Source organism: Aythya ferina (assembly GCF_964211825.1).
Source record: "Aythya ferina genome assembly, chromosome: 4".
Lineage (NCBI taxonomy): Eukaryota > Metazoa > Chordata > Aves > Anseriformes > Anatidae > Aythya > Aythya ferina.
Window position 1 is genome coordinate 9,991,220 of NC_140300.1, and position 20,285 is coordinate 10,011,504.

A 20,285-nucleotide genomic window follows, 5' to 3' on the forward strand; every position below is an offset into this window, starting at 1 on the left:
CAGAGAAGGAATGGTTCTGGGTCAAGAAAACGAATTATTAGAGCTTTTGTATTATACATCTCTTCCTGTGTAAATTTGCCATAAGGCACCCTTTCCTAATTGAGAAGGCAAGAATATCTGAATCCCTTTGTGTGTGCAGGGGTGTGTATGCTAATGACTGTCCTTTGCATTTACATGTATGTTCAGTTGCTTCAAGCTTTCTGCTAGGCAGTGCTTTCGTATTGACTTTTAAAATCCTGAAATGGGCTAGCATTCCTGCTGCAGCAGAGCTCTTTTTTTTTTTTTTTTTTTTTTTTTTTTTTTTTTTTTTTTTTCTGGGATGTGCTATTGTAAGAAAATGTAGAAAAACACTTTTTGTTTGTCAAGCTGTCCACATTTCTCAGGTGCTTCTATGCTACTGATATCCACAATGGTGGAACTGTTAATCTTGTGAACTTCATAATACGAAAGAGATGGATCGTGTGAGGTGCTGCATACTGTCTGTGTACACCCTGCCTCTTCTGTGTCTTTTATATACGGAGCATGAAGAATGGGGTTAGGAAACCAAACTGCTTATTATCTGAGCAGTAAAATCTGCTTTTACTTGGACTTACTTGGGCCCCATCTGAGGCTTATTTTCAGTGGTACAGTAGTTTTGTCTGAGTGGATTTCATTTTGTACAGAATGAGTGGAATTTAACACATCTGTTGTACAAGGAAGCTCAGACCAGCAAATGTGGGGAAATTGAGTGTATTTTAAATATAAAATGTTCTTGCAGTAGTGTAATGCTACCCCCTGTTGGAAATTAGAATATACGGAATTTAAACTGGAATATAGGGAAGTGAAGCCTGTGTGACTTTGTGTGTATGACTTTCTTTCTATTATTCTTGATAGGACTTTAGAAGTGCCAGTGTCTATTAAATAATAATAATAATAATAATAATTATATATATATATAATATATACGATTTTGGGGGGGGCTTAAATAAAAAAGATTCCCTCCTCCTCAGTCATCAGAACTGAATCCTTTTTGAAATAATCTTTTCATGTTAACATAGGTGCTTTTCTTTTTTTCTTTTCAAGATAGGTGTGATATCAATATGCAACCTCATATAGTCAATATTGATTTCTATTGTTGATAAACATCCATCTATTCATAAAAGCCTTACCACTTTTAAAAGAGAAACACATTCTGTCTTTCTGCATGGCTGAAGTTATTGTATACACTATAATTCATCTGCGTTATTCATAACACACTCATGTTCACCTGTGACAGTGTGAATGGTTAAAGCAATGCTGTGGGTGCACTGCTGAACCTTTAACAGTCAGAACAAATGCATATTTGAGCTCTCTTCCTTAAACATCACAGCTGGAGTTTCTGTATGTAGCTTAGGAAGGTGGCTTAACTAACAAGAGGCTGGCTGAGCAAGGCTCTGAAAGGGGAAAAGGGAATGTAATGTTATTATGAAAACATCCCTAAAAAGTTGACATAACTATCATGAGTTAGAAAAACTGCTGAGTGTCTTATGCTTAAGTTAAAAATTGTTAATTTTTATAAAATTCCAGAAGAGGTCTTCTGCTACTCTGAATCACCACAGCTCAGCTGAGGGGTCAGGGGGAAGGCAACGTACCTGATTTTTACTGCCTGGAAGAATTCTCCATATTTATTTTGGCTTTAGGAATACATTATATGCTGAATTTAAGACTATATCAGGAGTATCTGTCCTGAATCTTAGATCTGAATGCCTCTTGAGAGGAATCTCATAGCTGGAGAAAAAAAGTTACCATTTCAGAGCTTGAATGTACTTGATGGTTTATTTTATTGGCAATTGTGTAAAGAGTCTTTCTTGTCCTGAATGGCAGAATGATTTTATGCAATGCTGAAAGATGAGGCAGTAAAGACTGATATTAATGAATTTTATTATCTGTCTAGATTATCTGTCTATCTAGGTGTATTTGTTCAGGGTTCTGTGCTCTGAAATGAGGCGATAAGTACTATGCTCTGGTTGTTGTGTTTGATGAATATACCTTATGACATTTACATATGGTGTTTTTATTTCTTATGAAGACTTGTTTTTAGCTCCTGCTTTCTAACTCCTGCATCAATTCTAGGCATGGTTATCACATACAGAAAATGAAAATTATTTCAGAAGCCATTTGCTGTCTCTTGATTAGCCATTTCTTCTTGTTGGTTGAATTTTACAGCTTAGCCATAGCTCTGGCTATGAAAGCCCTCCTCTGAGGAGAAAGGTGTCCTGATCATACTCCAATGTCTTACTGGTGTGAGGTCTGTCATGAAGCTTAGATGAGATCCTGTGTTCAGGGACACTCGTAGTGTCTGGCTTCTGAATGGAATGGCTTATATTGATTCACCCTGAGGATTTGCTACTGCAGTATCTCTCTCTGCAGCTTGCCACTGTACTCATCACTGTAACACCTCTCTAAGACAAAGAAGTGCTTCTACCTGCATAGAAATCAGTGCTTCTGATTTTTCCCTGTGGTTAAGGATAGATGGATCAAATTTCCAGGGGAATTAAATCATCTGGAACCAAAATAGCCATTTTTAAAAAGTACTATAAGAAAAATAAACCTTATGAAAGTAGTTCAAAAATGTAAGACTAAAAATATCCCAAATCTCTGTTTGAGGGAGGTGGTGGAATGTCTTTATTTACATCACTAAGGCTGTTGTGGTTTGGGGCATTTCTTTGTAACCACAAGCATGAAAAACTGTCTAGCTGATACTGGTGCTAGGACTGTTGCTGTTGCTTTAGTGTTGTGTGCCTTCAGATTCTGCTCAGGGTGAGCTTTATTGGTTTGTGTCAGCTATTTATGCCCTTGACTCTTTTTGGTCTAGCCCAAAAGTATGCAAGATTGACTTGTGTTAGCATCTGGAAACAGACCCAAACTTCATTGATGTGTTTATGCCAGCTATTTTATATGTACTGGTTGGGATTGCATAGCTGTCTCCTTTAGCATTCTGCCTAAACACTTTTGCATGTAATGTGTGATGTTAAAAGGAAGTTATTTAGGTTGAAAAGCTAAACCCCTTACTGTTAAGGAATTGACAGATTTACAGTTGCTCCTGCTGTCTTGATTTTACCCACACGTGTCTCTCTTAGGCAGTGAATGGGGCAGATGTCCCATGGAAAAGAGGATATGTGGCTACATAATTAATTGCATTACAGTCCAGTTTGGCACAGGACTAGTGTGACTCTTTGGTATATACTGATTCAAGGTCCATTTTTGAATACCAAAACAAGAATAAACCACGTTACTTGTTGCTGTGTCAGCTTCCTCGTGCCAGTACCATATTGGTAGCAGGGCACAAAATTTGACCCTTCAGCATTGCAACCCAGACTCCTACCATCTGAATTTTGGGGCTATGGCCACCAGCTGGAAATGGCTTTCATTTCTGGGTGGAAGCTGGGTAGCAGGGTCCAGGTACTGGCTTTTGTGGCAGCCATAGCAGAGGGCTCAGCCCAGGCTTTCTTACTCTCTTCGGTGAACAGAGGGTAATAAAGGAAAGGATTGTTTATGTTGTTCTGCTGGACTGTTGCGTGCTGGTGACAGTGCCTTTGTGGGCCTCATGGCGGCCTGCAGCTCCCTCATGAGGGGAGCAGAGGGGCAGGCACTGAGCTGTGCTCCCTGGGGACAGCGACAGGACCCGAGGGAACAGCATGGAGCTGGGATAGGGGAGGGTCAGGCTGGGTGTTAGGGAAAGGTTCTGCACCCAGACGGTGGTCGGGCCCTGGGACAGGTTCCACAGGGCAGCAGTTATGGCCCCAAGGTGCTGGAGTTCAAGAAGCATTTAGACAATGCTCGCAGACATGTGGCTTGAGTTTTGGATGGCCCTGTGTGGAGCCAGGAGTTGGACTTGATGACCCCTGTGGGTCCCTTCCAGCTTGGGATATTCTATGATCTTGTAGAGTGTCATTTTCAGAGCTGCAGTATGATGTCAGTGGTCGTATTGTGGCAAATGGCTCACATTTGCAGGTGGCTGGGACGCTCACAGCAAGAAGCAGGGGGCCCCTCTCAACAAAGGCCTGTGACTGGCATGGTAGTTCATTGTCACCACTGAAGTGTTCCTCTGTAAAAATACAAGAACAGTACACAGATCTGGACTAGAACTAAACAATACTTTTAATTCTTTCTCATCTCTTTTGGTTTAAATAATACCTCTAACCTGTGGGTTAGTGGGGTTGTGACTATTCTGCAGGTTTCAGGAGACACATTTTAATGTGACACAGGGCACTGCTTGCCAGTGCCACTAAACTCATCAGCCTCACGCTTCAGAAAATAGCTGATGTTTAGGTTTGGCTGAGCAAACTGAGATGTTTCTGAACTGACTTCAGCAATCCTTCTGTAAGCCAGCAGTTGGCTTGCAACAGATGAAGCTGAGTAATCAGAAGGTTGCGGCTGAAATTGGAGCCCTGCACCTGAAGCATGCCATGGTCTGGAGTTTCTGTTTCATTTGGAGTTTAGAATGACTGTAGAGTTTAATAATTTTGTATTGTTTGTTCAGAACCTGATCAACTGCTGGGCATTGTGAAACAGCCCAGCAAAGCACATGACCTTTAAAGGTTGCTCCACGTGTCCATATTTATTGACCTTTCCTGGGAACTCTTTTTTTTTTCCCGTGGCAGCCTAGGCATTTCCGCTTTAAACTTTTCTTTTGGTTTGCTCCAAGAATAAGTCATAGCCTTTAATCCTTATGATAAAAGTACATTAGCTGTGAGTTTCATTAGGAACTGATTTATTTTTGCTGAAGTATCTGAGCTTTGCAGAACTTTGGGCATGTTTGAGGCATTTTCTTTTCCATTTTCTAAAAGCAGTTTACAATTTTATATTTTTGTGATGCTAATTTCAAAATCCTCACTCAGGATTTCCCATTGAATCCTTTGCTTCCTTTTTGAAGTTGCTTACAGCTCAAGATGCTATAGTCATAAACATAACTGCAATCTGCTGCCTCCCTCTACATACAAACTATGTGAAGCAATCACAGGGATACTGATGAAGGGCTATCAGCTGTATACAGCAGGCATGAGAATGTTTGTTTATTGTTAGAGAAGTCCGCTTCATTTTTCTCTTTTCGGTGACCAACCTATGGATTCTGAGTCATGATTTTGATGGTCTTCTTTTGAAAAACTGGATGCTTTGCATGGCCTTGATAAAGCACAGTGGCTTCAAAAATATGGGGGGGAGGAGGGAAGAAGAGAAAAAAAATTAGATCATAACCTTCTTGAAAAGTAAGCAGATGGACAGTGTTGCATTCCATCTTCTCCAATTATGATCATATTTTTGATGTGTGCAGGATAAAAATCTGACTGCGGATAATTGCTCCTATCACTGTTTCCACTTTCCAAAAAAGAAGATGGGGTCTTCTCATTTATGTTGAGCCTTTCTTCCAGTCTGAGGATCCAGGCTGTGGCAAAGCTTCATAGATATGCACAAACAAATGCAAATGACACTTAAACCCTTGTACATCTAGCTCTTACTAGGTTCAGAATAACGGAGCTATAAAAAACTTAGATGAGCTGAAAGCGAAGCTTTAGTTCCAAAGATACACAAAGGGAATGACATAAGCTGTGGCTGATGAGGTGTGTCTGAAATGTTGACAGTAATCAGGCAAATGGCATTTCATTTCTCTTGCCAGTGATGATGGAGACCAGCTCAGCATTGCAAACTACAGAAGCTGATGTACTCTTTCTTGGAAGTGTGGCTTCCTCCTTTTTTATCAGCCATGTTTAAAAATATGAAACAAAAATCTTTTGTCTCTTTGAGAATGTATATGTTTTATACCCTTGGAGCCAGTAGGAGGAGGAATTAGCTGTAAGAGTGACTTGTGTATGTAAAGAAATGTAGACATGTTGCTCTTTAAATGGGACAGTATTTGTTCTGCTTTTTTTTTTTTTTTTTTTTTTAAATGAGGACTGATTTAGTAAAACGTATTTCATGGAAATTGAAGTGAATCAAACAATAAAATCAAATGAAACAAAAAAAAGGGGGAGAGATATATCAAATATACACGAGACAAAATAACTAATTTTTGATTGTAAAAATAATTGTGATGGTTATTTGCACACACACACACACACACACACACACAAATAAATGCCAATGCTTAGATTCTGTTCAGCTGTTTAGGGCAACAGAGCTAATCTGTGAATAATGATCCAGCGTATCAAACTAGTGGTTCTCCTAACATCTATCATTGAACCCTACCCAAGTTATTTGGAAGCAGAACATCAAAAATGAATGTCATCTGACAGCAGCCAGATCACTACCAGAGTTAAAATAGCCCTGGACATGTAGTTCATGATGTGTGATATACAAGTGGTACATATCCGTTTACTGTGGGTGTTGTAGTGGTGAGGTTGTTTGAACTAACAACCATGCATCACATATTTCAGCACTCAGCTCGTGGGTCACAGATAAAAGAATCCACATTAGAATGATGTTTAACTTAAATTATTTTATAAGTAGCAGTAGATTTCCAGGATTTAGGCACTCTCATCATTAGTTATTGTCTGAATATCATATCAGGCATAACAAAAGCATGTAATATGAGTGAGGTCACTTACTCATTTTCTTCTTTGGCTTAATGGTAGTTTGAGTTCTGTATTATACTCTGCAAATGAAAGCCGTGCACTTACATTATGCCATAGTAATTTAAATTTTTGTTTCCTGCAGACCAAAGCATGTTTTGTCTTTGTTATGTAGAATAAAAAAAAAATTAAGTCTCTAATCTCATTCTGTCTACTGGGTTGCCTCAGCAGCAGCCACTGTAAGTCAGTGGAGGCTCTTTCTTCTTAAGGATTGTTGCAGGAGGCCTTGCAGTTGCAGAAATAATAGAATAAGTGCAGTGAAATGAAAATGAAAACAACAACTTTATAGTCTAGAAAAATCACTTGATGACAAAAGATTGGTTTAATTTTTTTGTTATTATCTTTGACTTTTTTTTTTTTAAATCTAATCACATCTGATTCTTCTGTTTATTTGTTGTCTTCCATCTCTTCACTATAATTCCAACAATATTTTATCAGTGTCCCATATCTGATGAAATTTCACCCATCTAACTTCTTCTAGCCCTTTTGCATCTTTTTATCAGGTGTGATCTAATCTTCTAATAATGAGTTTGAAGGTATATTTGTTTGATATTATTTGTCTAGTCTTTCATCAGTTTTCTTATCTTACCCACCTAACCCATACATTTTTATGAAAAACTATTTAGAATTTATTTTGTAAGAGTGACTAGGAATTCCAGTCATGAAATAAGACTCCACTGTTGAACAAACTGTGCATATGTTAACAGAGTGACATCTCTATAATTTTGGCTATTTCCACACAATATATGATGCACAGAATAAATAAAAAGTGATGGTTTGAATGCTGCACTAACATTCAGAGGTCTGAACTCCCTGTTGATTTTATTATTTTGTTTGGAGTTGTGCTGCTTAATGTGAGTTAAAAATCAAAGTTTCTGCAGCTGAAACATTCAGTGTTGCTAGCTTTTTAATCCCTCTATTCCTTGCAGAAGTGCTATACTTATGCAATGATGAGAAGATGGAAAAAGAGCAAAAATTAATTTGCAAGTAAATCAAGTAGTTACAATTTGGATTTACAGGGGAAACAGAGCTACTTAGCATGTAGGAGCCAATGCTATTTTGCAAATAATAACTTTGCTATAAATTGAGAAAAAAACCTATTCTAGTAAAAATTTTCAGTTTATTTGTTTCTTTGCATCACTGTTGCTTGTAAGGTCTGTACTGTTGAAAGAGTTCTCTCTGGGAGACTCAAAGAATAAACAAGTGCCTTCTTTCTTTAAAGAGTTCTCCATCTTCTTTCAGGTTTTCTGCTTTCTATCCTAAGTTTCTATCCATGTTTTTACCATAGTTTATGATATTCTGATGTGCAATGCATTTATGGGAAAAGAGTTAAAAATATTTTTCAGACTTGCTATCTAGTTTCATGCATCAAGCACAAGCCCTGAATGACAGCAAGGCTGTACAGATAATGAGTCTAGGGGCAAAAGGCTTTTTTCCCCTCCCCAAACAATTTGTGATTGACTTTGTGAAATGATAAACATATGGTTCTCCCCTACCCCACAAGTTACAAAAATACTCCTTTGTTTGTAAAAGCAAAAAAACTGCAAGAAAGTTGTGAGACCCCTTCTCATTAGCAAGATTTGAATTTCATGTGATTCAGCACTGCAGTCTGATGCTTTCTATTTCATTAACTAAACTAGCAGGTGTTACCGTAAAGACACCATAATCTGTTTTACATCCACAGACACAAAAAAAGTCAGGATTTTTTTTTTATTTTATTTTTGCATTCTATATTAACATACCCATAATAAATTATTGGAGACAGGAGAAATGTATTTTTGAAGTCTGATATAAAAAAAGAGACAAAAAATGTAGAAATTCTATTGCAACAGAAACGTATTATGTTACCTAAATATACATGATATTGCTCACATTGGATTCCAAAGTCTTCTGTATGTTACCTGAGCAGATAAGTATGCATACCCCCCAGCTGAAATCAGCATCTTCTGTGATGGCACACAGTAACTATAGGAACAAACAACATTCCATATGGTTAAATTAATGTTTTATTTTTATTTTTCCGAAATACTGCAGGATGATATTTTTCTTGTTTCAGAAATGAAATCTGGTCTATGTTTCTGATCCCTCCACCCCCTTTCCACTCTAAACAGTTGCTCACATTCAGTGTCTCTTATGTTAAAACATACTGCTAGCACAAAAACTCCATAAACACTGAGGCTGGAGATTCCATGTCTGCAATAGGGTCAGGCTGGTCTCCTGTCTGATGTGTGCTATGCTACTATTCTAGGCTGTTTTGTGTTGCAGATATCAAAATGGCATTCAAAAAAAAATCCTTACACCCCCAAAGGTCCAATGAAGCTCTTTTAATGTGTATTTTATTGTGTGAAGCAGAATCACTGTAATCTTTTCTAATCTTTTCCCACTTCAATGCAAGTTCCATCAAAGCCAAAGTCTTTCCACTTGCATTAAGTGAAGTTGGATAGATTTGCTAACTCTGACAGTTTTTCTTGTATGTCACATTTATAGTTTCTGAAAAATGGAAGGCAGCTCAGAAAAAAAGATTTTTTTGAAGTAGTAAACAAAAGGAAGCCTTACAGTGATTAATATACCATCAAGAAAATAATCTCTGATTCTTGAATCAGAAGCTACATCACCACTTGAAAGCATCCTGACACATAATTTCCCAGAAAATATTGCTTCTGGGAATTTCTGTGCTTAGATTTTTATTTTATTATTATTTTGTTTTTCAGGTAGAATGAATCCTGTGAAATTCTTTTTCTTCCATCTCACTGTTCAGTGGTGTCACCTTGTTCTGAATTCAGCAATGCGTTATGTAATAAGATTTACATCTTAATATGTTTGCCTTAAGAAGACGTTGTGCAGGAATTAGTATGGCTTGAACTTTCTAGTACATAAATAAACTATTTTGTTTTCTATTGAGAAATTTTGGGGAAGTTAAAACAGTAAACAGTGCGTGTACAGAGGTGAAGATAAGTAGTATATATAAAATCCTGATAGCTTCTCAAAAGCTATCAGTTCATAGGAAAGTGTAGGAAACATATCAGAGGTCACAAGAAAGTCTGTGTGTTTAGATTAAGAAAACCAATGCCAGGTGTTAACATAAAATGGAATTTTACTGCTTTGGAATTGAGCAGTGTTATTGCTCAGGTCCAGGAAGCATAGAGTGTTTTTCCACTTCAAAGTCCAAAAGATGCATTTATTAATCAAAAAGAATAGATCGTGATGATGAATTATTGCTCTTGTGAATATCCCAGAAGTAAAAGAGATCTCCTTGGCAGAGTGGTGGTCTGCAGCACAGAACATGCTGGCTTCACAGCCTACCTTGATGTTTTAGTGTAGGAGCAGCCTTGATGTTGTCTGGAGATCAAAGTGCCAGAGCATCCTCCAGATCATCTTTGAATGACGTAGCATAGTTGGGAAAAATGTGTCCTGCATATTTTGGAACGTGCTTACTGTTGGGTGTGGATGGGCACTGGTACTCAGGCTGCCTGCTTTGATGTGCCTCAGCTGCCACTGTACTGATACCAGTAACGTAAAGTAACTGAGATGGCTCAAAGCTTTTCTAGAGACATACCTTGATGTCTTGAAGAATTTGAAGGCAGTCTGAAGTCAGTCTGATCTCCAAAATAAAATGTGCTGGTTTTGTGCAGCTGGGACAAGCACACACAACTTTGGTCTGCTCACAGCACCTACCATTTTAAGCAAATATAGACATGACCTTAATTAATCTGTTAATTATTTTATCTGTTACTCCAACTCAGTGCTAGCTGTGTCTGAATACCAAATTTTGTTGCTTTTTGTAGGTTGGTTCATGACTGATTCAATTGTGCTAAGCCTCATTGTGCTTGTTCCAGCTGTTGCAAAGCAACCAAAGCAAAAAGTTAGCAAAGTTAGTTTGCTTTTACTAAGGTACATGAGGGTTTCACAACTTATGCCTGTTCTAAACACCTCCAGGTATGAACACTTTTGCCTGCTTGTGTTCCAGATTTGAATAGCACGTATTAAGCCTTTGTGATGGTGAAGTGTTTTTTCTGCCATTCTTCCTATACTTTGTATACTTTTTTTAATTTTTAAAATTTAATTTTTAAAGATTTTCATTCTAAAATTTTCTGTTTTCTTTAGGGATCAGCAATATTACAGTCTGGAGTCTTACCAGCTATACCAGGTAGGAACCACTTAGTTACTTGTTTTGTTAAAAAATAATGCCTAAATGGTCCCAAGTGGTGATCAGCAAAACAGCAGACTTATGGAAATAGAACTAAAGACTGTATTGAGAAGCATCCTGCTTGCGGTAGGTTTTGCTGCTGCTATTCCTGAGACTGACATTTATGATGTAATCAGTAGTATCTTCTGTTGCAAAGATTAATGTATTTGACTGTTTCCTTCATTTTATAATGTAAAGAGGTTCAAACTTGTCAGTTTCTATAGAAAGTTATTTATTGCTTTTCCTGCTTACATTCTTGAAGTCAGGATGAAGTTCTTTTATGCTATATTAACATCAAAGGCAAGCTTGATTTATATGTTTTGTGTATATAACCAGTTTTCTAAATAACACAAGACCACAGGAATGGATCCTTACCAGAGGCAATATAGTGTGGCTTCTCTTATGCCCATGAAACTGTTGACTGACACAGTCAGTAAATTATATCATCATTTTGCTTCACACATAACATTTTGTAAGGCTTTAAGTATGCTTGTTTTTGTGTACTGTCTCCATTTCATTCTTTGAGAGAGCTGTGTAAGGAAGTTGTTTAGTTTCTTAGATATCTTTGTATTCATTAACTATCTACTTGATAATTCAATAGATCCACTAAATTTATCATGTACCCTTCTTCAAAAAGAACACTACCTTGTGCTCGGGTTTCTTTATTAATTTAAAAAATCTTAAAAAAAAAAAAAAAAAAAAAAAAAAAAAAGTAGCTAACTGATGCTTGTGTGAACAAATCCAGTAAGATTCCTAGGATCAGGAGATGTCTTTGGAGAAGGTCATAAGTAATTCTATTCCTTTGTTTGCCTTAGCAGGAGAAAATCCAGAAGCATGTAGCAGATCTTATTCCTAGTTATTCCACTTGAGTCAGTGGAATTACTCCTGATTTATAGAGGTCTAAGTAGAAGCACAAATTGGATCATTACATCTAATTTTATTTTTCTATCTAATACTCAGGTTTCTAGTCCTTTAATCAACCCAAGGAAACCACAGCAATTCTTATGATGTAAATTCTTATGATGTAAATATAGGGGCACTTGCATCTACAGCTAGGTGTGGTGGGTACAATATTATTTCTACACTGAGGTCAGTGGCAAATTAAGTGTGCATGCAAACAAGATCTGCTGAGAACTTGATCTCAGGGTATTCATGCAGGTGAAGGAGTTAGATGTTTTGAAAAAAACTTATCAAAAGCAAACTGGAAATGCAGATAGAAGGCAGCTTTTAAGATCAACAAAAAGGGAAGATGCAATGCTGAAAAAATGGGTTGTTTTTCATATCTGGTACACTAGGAAAAGAAATGACTATTTGTTGCAATGCATATAAAATGCTTTAGGTGGATACAGCAGCTGAAGTTTTTAACTGTCTTTGTGGGGTCTTCAGCTCTCAAATAGTCTCATGTGATTCTGTTACTATGTATACCTGTAGAACTTTATTCTTCAATTTACATTTTTCATGTAATTTTTTTCATATTCTTCAGTTTACATTTTTTTTTTTTTTTTTTTTAATACAAATGCCAGCACACCTCTTTTAGTGCTGCTGGTGTCCACTTGAACCATTCAACAATTTTTGCTCCTGAGTGCCTCAGTTTTGTACCAACAAATGGAGTTACAGAGTCAGGATAAGTTGTTTAAATGTGTATCAGTATATTGCTTGTGAGTGTGGGGGATGATATTCTCCTGCTACTCTCAGTTATGTATGCTGGGCAATAAAATAAGCTACTTCAGAGAAATGTGTCTAGTTCTAATGGCAAGCTGGAAAATGTTCATAAATATGAACCATATGTATTTTGAATTAAGGGATCATGAATGAAGTGCACATTCAGTGTTGAGAGCTGGAATCAAAGGACAGCACTTTTTGTCACAGGATGGTCAGCTAAAGAGCTCATTGCTTTCTTGTTTGTCCTTCTGGTGCTATAAATCACTGTGACGTGTTTTACAGGGAGTAGGAAAAACAAGGCTCGAGTGCTTGTCTAGTTCAAATCTCTGTCCCAAGGCTAGGATGTGCTTCTAGGTATGTGTCTGCTCGGTGTTTGTTTAGTGTGTTCTGCAGTGAGAATTCTTAATCCATCTAATTTGTCTGAAGTCCTTTACCGTTCTTACATTTAGAATGCATTTCTGAATAGTTGAGGTGTTTCTTGCTGTAACTGAGGTCTGTCAGTTAAATCTTGTGCTCTTTTGTGGAAGCTCTGGTCTCCTTGTTCTTCTGTGCTGCAGGCTCTGGTATTACAAAAATCAGTAGCTGAGTGGGAAAATACGTCAAAAAATGTTCTCTTTTGGAAGCTGTATACTTGAATATTGTAAAGTTTTGTTACTCTTAAATTTCTTTTATTTTTTATTTTTTGGCTGCACAGTTCCATTTTTTTTCCATATTGTAAATGAGCAAATTCATCAGCATTGCGACAGACACTCTTGCTATCTGTCAGCCTCTTTGTTGTAATACCTACACAATGCTTGACTGAAGATGTTCTGAGAGGCTGAATTAAGGAATAAACATAAAACAATGCTGTGGATTGGAATTCAGCTGAAAAGTCAGGGTGTTGATTATGAACACAGCATCTCTATTACGTTATTCTTAGGTAGATAGGGAGTCAAGGGAGATTAGAAAAAAGAATAAAATTAAGTATATAATGGTTGATGGATGCTGAAAATGAACTTGTCTGTCTGACAGCTTAGCTTTTATGATGGAAAAACAGGCTTTCTCTCAGGCATTTTTAATATTTTTATTGCAAACATGTTCAGCCTGATGCTTCTATTCCAGACTTAGGAGTTTCAAGGAATTAATTGAGAGTGGTGAGAAAGAAGAATTTGGCTCATACTGAGTTGGTTATTGTTGCTTAGTTTGGAAATAATTCATAATTCACATAATTGTATATGTTATCTGTTCTTCAGCTGTAGAAAAATAATATCCACAATGATACATTTATTGAGCCAGTAAAGGACTGTATGCTGAACAGTGTCCACTATACATCACGGGGCTAAGCATTACAAGAGCCATAAGAGCTATTTTCATGGCTGTTTCTTGTGGTATGTGTGCTGTAGGTTGTGCTTATTTTTTGAAGAGTGGACATAAAGAAATGAACATACAGTTGGAAAAACTTTTCAAATAGTGGTTGTCTTCACTGAACTACACTGGAGTTTTGAGTCTAATCATAGGTAGGAATGCAAAATATTCTGGAAGGAGGCAACTTATTTTCATTTTTTTACAGTTTGAATATCATTGTCTCCTTATACGTTTAAGGAAGTAGAATACAAATAGCTTTCTTGATGAACTATTCAGTTATAACAAAGACATGAACGAGTCAGCCACACAGAATTGGACAGCATAGGAAACTGCAGAAATTTATTCTTAACAATCCCTTGTAAGATGAAAACAACAATGAAAGGGATTGTCTGTCTCCTACTGGATGCTTCATATGTTCAGAAGCTATCTTGCTAGCTTTTCTGTTCCTTCAAGTGTTATCCTAGGATTCACAAATGAGAAACAAGACAGTATATGTGGTAGCTGTAAAGGAGAAGGAAGAAAATAGGTCAAACTCTGTTGACGTCTGTTTATACAGTGCAGTTCAAAGCTTCACAAGAATTCCATGAGAGATTTGACTATGTAAATATTTGTTAGTTGCCAGATTTGAAAATGAGGAAAATGCAACAGGTCAAACCCTGAAACATTAACACAGCTCTTTTAAAGCATCTTCAAATCGGAAAATTTCAACTTGACGATAAATGGACTGGAACACTTTATGGTTGTAAATTTCCTTTCCTGTTGTGTGCGCTCTTCATAAATCCTAAAAATGTTGCTTAAAAATCCATATTTCCTGTAGAATGATTTCTATTGAATTGCATAAAGTTTTTGAGGGGAAAAAAATACCAGTTTTGTGATGAAGCTGCAATTAGCATAAAGCTGTAGTCTTCTTCTCAAAGTGAGATGAGACTTTCAGCTGCATGAGGTATATTCAGATATACTTAATAATGCAGAGACAGAATGTTCTGAGGTGAGAAAAAGGAAAATCAGTCACAGTGAAAATACAAGTAAATCAGCTAGTCCAGGATGTCATACTTCTCTGTCCTATTTTTGTATTTATTTATATCAACAGCCTTGTTAAAAACAAAAGTTCAAACAATATTTTTAGTGCTTAAGCTCTCTTCAGGATACATAAAGATTCTACAATCTGAACTCATTGGTTAAAATACAAAATCAGTTTTTTTCAGGATGGCATGCTTGATAATTCTTGTAACCTTGTGTTACCCTAAACATGCCTTTGAGTACAAAGCAAAAAATGCAAAACCAAAGGTTTTGGTTCAGTCTTGTGCTTTTGAAATATGTTCACTACTTTTTAACCTACCATCCTCGATAAGTGAAATTATGTGTACTTTATTTAGATTTATTTTATAAAAGTGTGGAAATAATTTCATAAGCATGAAAATGATTACAATTAGAAAATAAAATCCATTAATATATACTTTATGCAGGGGAAAAAATAAAGAATTGCCATTTTCTTTAGGTTCCTAGGTCATGTAGGTTTCTTAAGCACTTGAGATTGTATTTATCTTGAAGAATTTCTTCATGTTGCTTATGAATTATGTTAATTTTTGGATGCTATTTTAAAAACAATTTGCAGAGAGGTGTCTAACCTGCTCCGAGACTATTCATCAGTTTTGAAGACAGTATTAATTTTATACCTGATCCCAAACACCCAGCAGCACGTGGCATAGCTGCCCTGTCACCAGTGGCAGGGTTACTCATAAGCACAGCCTCCTACCTCATTTCTGTTAAGTACCACTTACTTGCACAAGAAGTTCCCTTGAAATTATTCATGTCAGGAAGTAAATGCCACTCACCTTGATTAAGGCGCTCATTGTAAGAACAGCAGAGAGAAGAAATTCATGGCTGGATAACAAGAATTCTAACTGAACAGGTAGGTATAGTCCTGATTAGTTTGCTGGTTGTGTAAAGAAGGGATATGGGGATACAGACAAACATGCACCACTTTGTATGTTTCCGAGCTGCTGGCTTATCGTCCTTCAAGCTTCCTTATCTAGAATTGTGTTTGGGACATTCATGATGATCTGAAAATGGCAGAAGAAAGAAGACTGAGCCATCAGACATGCCCTTGGTAAAGCTTTTCTGGCTGCAGCACTCTAAAGCTAGATCCTTCACCTAGCCTTCAGCTTGCCCCCATTCATGTATTCTTATATCACTGAACAGTGGACTACTGAACTGAGATACAGTTATTCCCGTTAATTTTGTTAGGTTTTGGATCCAGTCTGGTGAGATTTTAATGACAGCTTTAACTTTGTGGCTACCAAAGCTGTGTTATGGATTGCAAAGGCAACTCCTCAGTTTTTTACTGCCATTGTACTTCTCGATTGAAGATGAACTTCTCTGTGAGTAAGGTCACCATGAATAGGGAGGCCAGATATCTCAAAGTTTTATAGAAGGCATCCTCTCTTTCTAAAAATCAACAACCCAACCAAAACAAGAACAACAAAGTTAGATTATAATGCCACAATCATCTCAGGATAAAGAATTTTGCAAAAAAACATACTGCTTGAAGGAAGAACAGAGACTTGTATTTTTCACTAGAATTTTTCTTGATGTTTCAGAAACACTTACTAAGAATGATGATGCACAGCAGGTATCTAATAATAGCAACAGGTATTTAGGTTTAATGTGAATATCTCTCTGAAAACAGGTGCTTCTTCTGTCATGGCATCTTCTGGGTCTCTGAAACTACATAAAGGGCACAGTCTCCAAGCTGGTAGGTACAACTGGTTATGAGGTGTGTGTGTGCATGTAAGTTTAAATTAATTTCAACTTAAAATATTTTAAACTTCAGAAATGGTAAAAAGTAATGTATGATTTGATTCCCTATTGTAACACTTACATATCTTTGGGTTTTTTGCTTTGCAGGTTTTTGTTAGAAAGGCATTGACAGATGGGATAAGTTTAGAAGAGGCAGTGACAGATGAGATAAGTGTCAGAGCATAGGCAGTAATTTTATTCACAGCAGTAAAATGTTGCCAGCACTTCAGCAAAGGGCACGCACCAAAAAAAAAAAAAATAAATCAAAAAACAAAACAAAACAAACCCCCAAAAACATAAGCCCAAAACAATACAACAACAAAAAACCCACCTCAGGCCATGAGACATTTTGTACCCTAGCAAAGAGATGCTGGAAAAGAAAAAACAAACACATTTAAAGATACTTATGGTAATGGAGGAAAAAAACAACATTAGCAGGTAAAATTGTGAGCATTTGTCATTCAGATTTAATACCAGTACGTTCATACAATGGGCATAGCTTTTCAGCTTGCCTTACTTGAACTGGGGTGGAGTCTGAGATCACGATAGAACATGGGCATCTTTTTTCAGCTTAGAGCTCTGGAAGCACCAGTGATGTTGTGCAACCTGGCTTCTTGCAAAGATGACGATTTGCACTTGGAATGAGAAGTTATCTTTGGAAGGGCTAGTTTAGGCACTTTCTACAGAGCTTTGTCAGAAATCAAGAAGTTATCCATCATACTGGAGGTGGAATTTTAACAAGAGTCTTCCAGATGCTCCCAAGATCACCCACGCTCTTCTCCCTGATTCATGCATTCAAGACAGCTCCGCTCCCACATCAATGTATAGCAAAACATGCTGTTGACTTTAGTGGCCTTCAGTGTGAATACTTTTAAAAATGCCCTATTGTTTATTTATTTGTTGTTGCACTCTGTAGAAAATTCTGATATCATCATCACAGAAAAGCCAACACTAGCCACTGTTATCCTTTCTTGGATTTTTTCAGTATGACTATTTAGATTAGAAGGTTACAAGTCCAAACCTAAAATTGCGTTTTCATTAAGCAGATTCCCACCTTTGAAGCCATTGATGGTTTTCCTGTATTCTAGGTCCTAAAGGTGGTTATGAGATGCTGACAATTCATTCAGAACCTGGAACTCCTACTAGCCCTGAGGAACCTGGTGAGTAAAGATCTTTGCAACTAGTTACATCAGAGGACTACATTAACATCTCCTGTTTCTTTCTCCTTATTTGCTTTTATATTGTGATCTCTTCTAAATGTTGATTTTTTCTGAGGTGATGGCCTTTGAACATGTCAGTTTTACATGTATGTTCATACACTCACACACGTGCACACAGTTAACTTCGGGTGTTGGTGTTCTTTCTGTGAACAACACTTGTTGAAAGAAAGGCTGAAACACCAGTTTCAAATATCATTCTCTTCTTCTCTCCACAGTCATACCTATGTTTGCCTTTCCTTTCTTTTTCTTTTCACTCTTATCAATGCTACTACATTTCCTGTTTTTACGCTTCTCCTGTTACTGATTTAAATATTTCTTTTGGTTCTCCTTTTTCTCCCTTTCTCAGAAAAATTATCAGATATGACATTCAGCTTCCCAAAGCCTTTCACCTATTTACCCCTATAGTTTGCTAGTTTTCCTGCTAGCTAGCTTTGAGGGCACTTGACTTAAACTCCTGCTACATCACTTTAATAGTGTATAGAAAGACTTCAAAAATTATCTTTTCCTTAACAGCTATTGCGCTGTATCAGTCCTTATGATTGTCATTTGCTTATGACTTTAACTATTTTGGGGTGCACGTTTTCAGTGCTATGGATCTGCCAAATTCATATGAAATACTCAAGACAGAATCATTTAGCTATTTCTGATAATAATGTTTGGTGCAGACTTAAAGATTTCTCCTTTGTTGTTGTTCTTGTTTTTTAGTTCGCTTTTGTTTTCCTATTGTTTTTAACATTTGCTCACTTGCTTTGGAACAACAACTTGTCTGATGGTCAGAAATTGGTTGGTTACTTCTTGGACGTCCCTGTTTTTATTCATTTATTTATTTTTAAAAAATGAAAATCTATCAGAAAATTGGCCGGTTTACAAGTCTTTAAAATTTTTGGAATGTACAGTAGATTCCTTTGATTTAAATAGCTTAAGTCTAGAGAGATTACATTATTGTGGATCCTACTGTAACCTCTGACAACTCTTACTGTTACCCAACATTGTATGAGCTCTCTCTGCTGTTCATAATGCAGTCCAAGAAGAAGAAAAAGTCCCCTTTTATTAACAGCTGATGCTGTTTGGATATAGGAAGTCATCCTCTTCTGTGCTCTAAAAAGCCACCTACTACCTTTCCATTTATATCCTGACAAAGTCCGGATTGGATGAAAAGGGACATAGTGATTTGGACAAATAAAGTTTTGATATGAGTATTATGTGCAGACAAAGAAAGGAACTTCAGGGAGAGGAAGAACCTGAAAGTGATACCATTTTTCCTCTGCACTCCTCTGCCTCAACTTAACCTCAGACTCTAAGGTGACCTCTCTCTAGTTCTTAGCACTCAGAAGCTGTCACTCCTGCAATCTAGTGAACACACAGGAGTGATTTATGATGCCTTATTTGGTATGGGATTTTACATTTCCATTTGAGATGGACCTTATAAATGAAAGTCAACATAATTTGATCAAATTTATTCCCTTCATAACAGCTGATGAACCACACATATGCATCTTATTACCCCTTCAATTTAGTACTCCTTTTGTAAGTGATGACAGACAGAGCTTGTGGCACTGAGTCTTCTGCTTGCTTATGACAACTGTTTTTCCACCAGCTTACTCAGATATATGTAAATATATAGTTGTGGAATTATTATGCTCTGGTTCTGGAGAAAGCTAGCATTAATCATTGACCAAAATGTTTTAAAAAGCAAAAACAATCCCCCTTAATTTCTCCCTTCCCCCAAGCTGTTGCCAAAGATAAACATGGAAGAAAGAAAATCAGAAATGCATTGCTTTAAAATGCAATAGCAATCAATCAGTAGTGATCATTGTATTTATAAAAATATATTTAACAAACTTTTTTTTTTTTTTTATTAATAAAATGTAATGGATGATGGCATTTAGGCAGTAACAACAGTCAAAACCCATCTTCTCTGGAAACTCACTTGACAGAGGCATTTTAATGTTAAGTACTTACTGACCTCTGCAGGCCATGGAGCACTCCTCCTGGCACTACCTGAAGTAGGAGGCAGTGGCAGTAACTCACTTAGTTGTTAGTTAAATTATGACTTCTTGGGACACTGAGGACTACACATCTGCATCTTTATCGTGTGATTGTACTGTGTAAATATCATTGATGTTTTCAGGGCTTTTGCTCAGCTACTTGCAAATTCTAGGCCCCAGACTTCCTTAATTGAATACCTAACATGATGCTACTGGTCACAACCAAAACCCAGCAAGCACAGAGTTCCTCTTGATACAGGCAAGCTGCTCAGAGTCTTCATGCAAGATTTGGAGAACCTGAAGCAGGATTCTAGGCTGACAGAAACCTGAAGTTCGACAAAGGGAAGTGCAGTGTCCTGCACCTGGAGATGAACAAACCCAGGCACCAATACCTGCTGAAGAAAAGGACCTAGGGGTCCTGGTGGACACCACATCAAACATGATCCAACAGTGTGCCCTTGCCATGAAAGTGGCTAATTGTATTCTGGTCTGCATTAGGCAA

At 37.0% G+C, this 20,285-nt stretch overlaps 1 protein-coding gene across 2 annotated transcripts in view; it reads left to right on the forward strand.

The window, feature by feature from the left end:
* The window catches only part of DOK7 (docking protein 7), a 64,864-nt gene that overhangs the window by 39,273 nt on the left and 5,306 nt on the right, over positions 1 to 20,285 (forward strand). For both annotated transcript variants that reach the window (XM_084517514.1, XM_084517515.1), the window contains 3 exons: positions 10,689 to 10,731; positions 16,466 to 16,531; positions 17,664 to 17,735. In XM_084517514.1, the coding sequence (XP_084373640.1) occupies positions 10,689 to 10,731; positions 16,466 to 16,531; positions 17,664 to 17,735 (181 nt within the window). The remainder of the gene's footprint in view (positions 1 to 10,688; positions 10,732 to 16,465; positions 16,532 to 17,663; positions 17,736 to 20,285) is intronic.